General features: G+C 47.6%; 1 protein-coding gene across 3 annotated transcripts; it reads left to right on the top strand.

The window, feature by feature from the left end:
* Positions 1-859: 859 nt before the first annotated feature.
* Positions 860-6,494, top strand: Spry1 (sprouty RTK signaling antagonist 1). 3 transcript variants are annotated; one of them, XM_017802255.2, is made up of 4 exons: positions 860-1,032; positions 1,616-2,104; positions 2,502-2,610; positions 4,251-6,494. In XM_017802255.2, exon 4 carries the CDS (start codon positions 4,306-4,308, stop codon positions 5,293-5,295), a length of 990 nt encoding a protein of 329 aa, XP_017657744.1. In that variant the 5' UTR covers positions 860-1,032; positions 1,616-2,104; positions 2,502-2,610; positions 4,251-4,305; the 3' UTR covers positions 5,296-6,494. The 3 variants fall into 3 exon arrangements, with proteins under 3 accessions (XP_017657744.1, XP_029410008.1, XP_008847446.1); XM_029554148.1 differs by lacking the exon at positions 2,502-2,610; XM_008849224.3 differs by lacking the exons at positions 860-1,032; positions 2,502-2,610 and having other exon boundaries at positions 1,051-2,104.
* Positions 6,495-7,083: the final 589 nt, after the last annotated feature.

Here is a 7,083-nt window from a genome sequence, read left to right as displayed (position 1 = left end):
ACTTTAAAAAATTATTTTTTGAACTTAAAATATCCAAAGTCCCATTCAAAGATGATTTCAGTCCTAGAGTTGTTTGTTTACCAGATCTATCCCTGTTACTGCTTCCCAGTAAAATATTTCCTATTAACAATGCTTTTGGGTCTTAGACAATTTTTAAAAATCACTATGGAACTTTAAATTCCACATACAGTTATCTTCATTGCAGCTTGAGCTACATGGTTCTGACAAGAGATGTCTCAAATCCCCCCCCCCAGTGACACAGCTCATATTATTAAAACTATAAAACTTCTTGTTAATTTTATTTTACCAGCATTTTTAAATTTTAAAAATGGGTTGATGTCTTAGGCAAAAATTGTACAAATATATTACAAGATAGAAGGGACCTGAGATGTTTTTCATGTGATCACACCACAAACCAAGATAGAGCAATTATTTAAAAATCCACAGCAGGAAATTTCACCCTGGTCTATCATTACATTACATTTGCAAAACTTTCACATTTTGTATTTCACACATTCTGAACTATTGCTATATCATCATCTTTTTATATCAACACATTTTGTATGTGATCAGAAGTGATGGCGTGGTGTAAATTTTTAAAATTTTTCATAATTCTTTTCATATTCAACTTTAAGAGTGAATCCACCGATCCTCTTAAACTGGAGGTTGACAACTCAACGACTGACAATGAAACTCAAACGAGTTCTTTTATGCCCATTTGTTCTCACAGTAGTTTCTGAGGAAATCGAGTTCTTAGAAAACCGCAGGAGTCCTGAGTTAGACACAGAACCAAAGGTTGAAATCCTACTCCAGATTTTCGCTCAACCCAAGTGATTGACACATGATATCACTGGGGGCGGATCCCGGCGTGGAGGTGGAGGTGGCTGTGCTGTTGAAATGCTGCGGAGTCCGCGCGGGAGCGCTAACTACGCAGTAGTTTGCTGCGATCCCGCAGACCGAGCTCTGCTGCGAATGGAGCTGCTGCGGGTGGCGCACGTGTGTCCGTAGAGCGGGTACCAGTCTCTGCACTAGGTAAGAACCCTTTCCTCTCTTTTCTTCCGCCGACATTTTGGCAATGATCAGGTGAGGAGTGGTGCCCCCCCCTTTCTTTCTTTTTTTTTTTGCAAGGAACTGGACGTTTCTTTGAGCTCGCTGCGGAGCTGGGATTATTCCCAGACTGGGCGCTCTGCAGGTCCGCCCTCCAACTGGAGAGCAGTGTCCCTTTCGCTTTCCCCTTGGCCAAGCAAGTTTGTTGCGTGGAGCGATTGCTCGTGGCACCGGGCGGCCAGTGCGAACCGCTGCCCGCAGCGATGCGCGCACCCCCGTGTTTGTTTAGGCTTTGTTGGCGCCAGGATCTCGGCGGTGCTAGTCCTAAACCTGAATTTCTTGTCCTTGAGTATTGATTTCCAGCGCACCGACGCGCTGCTTGGACGCTGTTTGAACTCCTGGGCATTCTGAGGGGCAAAACGTGCGACGCTGCTTTCTGCTGGGGCTAGTGGTTGACATGCCGCCGGGCGGCCGGCCTGTCAATCACCGCAAGCACCGACTGCCGCACCGGGCGGCTCGTCCGGGGCAAGCGAGCAACTCACGAGTTTCTGTCTATCCTTGAACGCAGCAGGCGTAGCGACTGCGGACCCGCGGGGTCGAAGGCCGGGGACCAAGCGCTGCAGAGAGACGCGGACCTACGGGGGACGGAGCTCCCGGGACCGGAGCGATAGCGAGCAGCCAGGCCAGAGCGCGGGACCTGGGACGACGCTCGCCAGTCTCGTCTGAGGAGCCCGGCACCTGGCGCGCCCCTGCCCACCGCGGCCTGCGCCTGCCCCACGCGAACGAGACCTCTGGGCCAGCGCACCGAGCCACCCGGCGGCTGGTTCCCGGAGCGGCCGCGGGACCACAGCCTCCGGCTGATGTCCCCAAGCCGCCCTAGGTCGCCGCGAGCGCATCGGGCGGAGGAGCGCCCCTGCCTGGGGGCCGCGGAGGCCGCAGCAGGGGCGATGCGCGCCCGGCCGCCCCGCCGCCGTTGATGCGGCGCGTCGCCCCAGTCTGCTCGGGGTCCAGGGCCGCCTAGTGTGGCTGGACCGCCACCGGCGCCGCTTTGGTCGCGGTGAGTGCGCGCGGGCGGCAGGTGTGGGCGGCGGGGACGTGGGAGCGTTTCCCAATCTGATGAGGGGCTCCGGGACGTGCCCACCGCGGTGCCTTGGAGACGCCTCCGCGCTCCTCTTGCACGTGTGTGCACGCGTGTATGCCTGCGTGTCCCGAGCACCCCCAGATCGCGTTGAGGGCCCCTCTTCCCGCTCCTGCAACCTCCTGCCTGGGTTTGCTCGCGGCGCAGTGCCGCGGGAGGCGGGGAGAGGGCGCTGCCACTTTAAATGCGGGGACGGCAGCCCCTTGAGGTCACTCTGCAGCCTCCTCCCTCCCGCCCGGCGCCCGCCGGGGTGGGAGGGGTGGGGGTGGGGAGTTTGTTTTCATTCATAACTTTTCCCTTGCCTGCCTCTGGTCAGCAGTGGACCAGCGGGGGCTCCGTGCGGGTGCAGAGGACGCGCCCCGCGGGCCTTGGGCCTTGGGCACCCTGCACCGGGAGGCTCCGCGCCTGACCGGATCTCCGCACAGGTATTGCCCACTTCGTGGGAGACCGTCCTGGACTGGAAGGGAGAGACTTGGGGCAGCGGAGGGGCTTTGCTTTTTGCTCAATGCACCAGCCAGAGAGAAATTGCTGGGGACTGCCCTGTAAAATGTGAATTAAAGTTGTGCCTGGTGGTTTTGATTACTCAAACCATTCCCAGGTCTTCCTTTCTTCTGGATCAGACTTGATGCTTTTAAACACGCTTTGCTTTCAAAGTACTGGATTAAAGTTTTTGTTTTGGGTTTTCACACACACACACACACACACACACACACACACACAAACACACACAATTTAAGGAGTGATAGATACTGCGCAGGAGTGACGATTGGATGTTTTTTTCAGTATCCTTCAGGGAGGGCTTCGGCAATAACTCCTGCAGGTTATGGATGTAGAGAAGGCAGAATAAAATAAGGAGCCTCCCAGGACCTAACATAGGCACAGGGTCTGGGGACAGTAGTTAACCTTAGCAGTAAACTACTTTATTCGTTAAGACAGTTTTCCCCTCTTTTGGCAAGGGGTGAAAGTGCAGATGGATTATTTTTAAAGCCTTGAATTGGGTTGCATCTGTGGATTTAGAAAGCATTTGTGTGAAAAATATCCTAGATAACCACTGCTTGGAAATGGAAACTAGAGTTTGGTTATTTAATGAAGAATACATTATAAATTGGAAACAATTTCCTAGTAACGTGGAAACAGATGTTTGTTTTTATCAGGATATTAGTGTATTTATTTTATTGCATGAAGCACATTAATTCAAAGTTGGCAGTGCTTTTGAGAATCAGTCTGTTATGTAGACAGACTTTTAAATGAAAGGAAATACAGATAATGAAAAAGACCAGGACTTCCTCTCTGCTTTAAATGCCTGACACTTGCGTATAAAAGTTAATCTTGTTACGTGAGTGAGCCCTTGTTTAACTTTTGAAGAAAGCATGAATAGTCTGTTCTGACATTCAGACGGGTACATTGAGTTTCTTGTGTGTGATTTAGTGCCTGTAAAACAGCAAGAACTATTGTATTCTCCACTTTTTTTCAATCTCATAGATGAGTGATGAGCTCCATTCAAAATCCTAGTTTCTGCTGAAAAATGACCTTTTGAGATTCTACCCTACTGTGGAATATCTTTAGTGTTTTGGAAAATGCCTTGATTAATTTTCTCATTAATCTAAAGCTCATAACAGCACACAGATGGCCAAGGGGCAACAGCACCAAAGTCATTCTTAATTTTTGAAACATAGTAGACATTTTCTGTATGCAAACCGTCAGTGAACTGATACTGAACTTTCTGAGAGGCGTTCAGGGCTCACATGGAATAGTCCCTTCGAAGGCGTATTTCATTTTAATTATTTGTTAAGTTCGCAAACAGGAAGACATCACTTCCTCTTGATTCTCTTTTTAAAAGCTGGAGTAAGTTTTAATTTTTATGGCTCAGGTCTTTTGCTTACATTCTTCCTCTGTGATGTGGTCCACAGCCTCTCTCAGAGTTGGACTCCAGCCAGGACTCTGCATCATTGAAATCCTATGATGAAGGAGATCGTTGCCAGGTGGTTTAAGCAATTTGTGACTGGACAGGATCCCCTCCCCCCAAAGCTTCCCCTCCTTCATTTTCTCTCTCACACTCTTTTAGGATTTCCGATGCATGCCAGGTTTCTGCCGACTGCCAAAATTGGAGATCACTCCACATGGATTCCCCAAGTCAGCATGGCAGCCACACATCCCTAGTGGTGATCCAGCAGCCAGTTCTGGATGGCCGGCAGAGGTTAGACTATTACAGGGACACTCAGCCTCCTGCAATTCTGTCCCTAGACCAGATCAAGGCCATCAGAGGCAGCAATGAATACACAGAGGGACCATCAGTGGTGAAAAGACCAGCTCCTCATACCAAACCACGACCAGAGAAGCAGGAAAGGACTCATGAAATCCTACCAGCAAATGTGAATAACGTCTATGAGCACCGACCTGCCAGCCCCCCTGTGCACGGAGGACTTCCAGGCAATGCCAGGGACTCTGTTTTGAGCAGATCCACCAGCACAGGAAGTGCAGCCAGCTCTGGGAGCAGCAGGAGCAGCAGTAGTAGTAGCAGCAGCAGCAGTGCCTCCTCCAAGCAGGGCCTGTTAGGAAGATCACCACCCACCAGGCGGCCAGTCCCTGGTCATAGGTTTGACAGGGCTATCCGGACCCAGCCTAAGCAACTGTTTGTTAATGACTTGAAGTGTTCCTTGAAAGAGAACCCCACCCAGCACAAGTTCATCTGCGAACAGTGTGGCAAGTGCAAGTGTGGAGAGTGCACGGCCCCTAGGGCCCTGCCCTCCTGCCTGGCCTGCGACCGGCAGTGCCTGTGCTCTGCAGAGAGCATGGTGGAGTATGGAACCTGTATGTGCCTGGTCAAGGGCATCTTCTACCACTGCTCCAACGATGACGAAGGGGATTCTTACTCCGATAATCCGTGCTCCTGCTCACAGTCGCACTGCTGCTCAAGATACTTGTGTATGGGAGCCATGTCTATGTGTTTACCCTGCTTACTCTGCTACCCTCCTGCCAAGGGCTGCCTGAAGCTGTGCAGGGGATGTTACGACTGGACCCACCGCCCAGGCTGCAGGTGTAAGAACTCCAACACTGTCTACTGTAAGCTGGAGAGCTGCCCTTCAAGGGCTCAGGGGAAACCATCATGATTTCTGGAAGTGGGTTGGACCTCCTGAACGTCTAGCTTTCAAATTGTGGCTGTTAAGAAACATGTTACTAGATGCAGATTTTCTTTGCTCTAGGGTTTTTCTCTTGTTTTCTGCCTTCTCTCCTTTGTTTCCAAGGTGTGATGTGTGGATTTTACTCTTATCTTGGATGTTCCTCAGTAGGAGTGAACTGTGAAACTGTGCCTGACTCCCTCTCACAATCACAGCCACCCCCAGTTGGGTGCTGGGAGCTGTGGGTGCTTGTGTAGCCTTTCTGTGCTACAAGAAACTTTCCATTGTGCCTATGAGCATGTACCTTGCTCAGATGACAGTGGCTCAGAGTTATCTGGGGTTGGGTACTATGGGATCAGGGGCTTGGTTTGGTTTTTAAAAAGAAACCATTTAAGTGCTTAAATAAGCTACATAAGCTACCTATCAAATCTGACTCTTGTGAGAGCTATCTTCCTGGCCTTGGACCCCCAAGTAGAGTGAGAAGATCTATTTTTGTTATAACACAAGTTCCCTCTAACTGCTCACTGCCTGCTCCTCTTTGGTCCTCAGTGTTTTCTCCGAAGTTTTAGTGTCACTTCTCTGTGGAATGCCAGTGGGTTTTCCTCTCCTTTTTTTTTACTGTGTAATTATAGATTCACTTTGCAACATGGTCTTCACATTGGAGATTATATTGGTGTAACTTGCTTATTCTCACTCTAGCTTCCGTATTTGTGAAGGGCTCACTTTTGCTGTATACCCTGCACTCTTCCCTAAATTTTTGTTGTCATTGAGGGCACTTGGGCAACTGAAGTTGAAATTCCTGACTGATTTGCCCCTAGGTCAGGAAGCTACAGGGCCCTAAAGTACTTCTGGTTCCTAACTGGTCTTTGGGCTCCTTACCTAGCAGCTGAATAATTCTAACCTTTCCTATGTTTTTATTGCCTGAACCACAAATTGTGGTGCTTTTTTTATATTTTATGTATAAATCACAAAGTTGAATCCTGGCTATTTTTTAAGACAAAAGTCTGTTAAACTTTTTTTATTGTAAAGAATATTTATTATGCGAATCTCTTATTTTATGATATTTATTGCAAAAGACTGTTGAAATGTACTCATGTCTGAATATAACAAACTATCAATACTTAATGGAAAATAAGATGACACAAAGAAAGTACATATGTTAACTATAATGCAGAAAATATATTAATTAATGAAACTGTCTCTTGATTTTATCATTTATAGCCTGTATTGCTGTGGACTTTTGGTTGCTTGATTTGACCTTCTTTTTATACTTTTAACTTACCAAGTCTAGGCACAGGGACCTCATTATAAACTGCATGTTTCCTGGAAAATACATTAGTTAAAATTTTATAATCTAAATTGTTTCATCAAATGTTCAGGTGAATTGTGCTTTTTAAAGTGAAAATTTTTTGTAAGATTAATTCCTTCGGCTATTTTGAAAATACGAGGTTTTGTTTATATCATAGTTTCTTGAAATGAAGTTAAACAGTAATTTTTTTTTTTTTTTTTTTTTTTAAGACAGGGTCTCCTGTCCTGGAACTCGCTATTTAGACCAGGCTGGCCTTGAATTCACAGAGGTTGCCTGCCTCTACCTCCCAAGTGCTGGGATTAAAGCCATGTACCACCACACCTGGCTCTAAACAGTTTTTTAAAGCAAATATTGTTACCTGCTGGGTTAATCAGAAATTATTCTTCATCAGCAAGTCTTAAAGAATTCTGTAAACGTGCTAAGAGCTTCCTGTACTATCACTTTAACAAAGTGTTTTTTTTAAATCAGGA

The sequence above is a fragment of the Nannospalax galili genome, unplaced genomic scaffold (genome assembly GCF_000622305.1).
Source record: "Nannospalax galili isolate Female #2095 unplaced genomic scaffold, S.galili_v1.0 scaffold64, whole genome shotgun sequence".
NCBI classification, from domain to species: domain Eukaryota; kingdom Metazoa; phylum Chordata; class Mammalia; order Rodentia; family Spalacidae; genus Nannospalax; species Nannospalax galili.
The sequence above is the reverse complement of the archived record's forward strand: the minus strand, read 5'-3'. Positions and strand labels throughout refer to the sequence as shown.

Bases quoted from the DNA above. Each gene is read 5' to 3' on its own strand.
- Spry1 (XM_029554148.1), top strand. From the start codon at position 4,306: ATGGATTCCCCAAGTCAGCATGGCAGCCACACATCCCTAGTGGTGATC.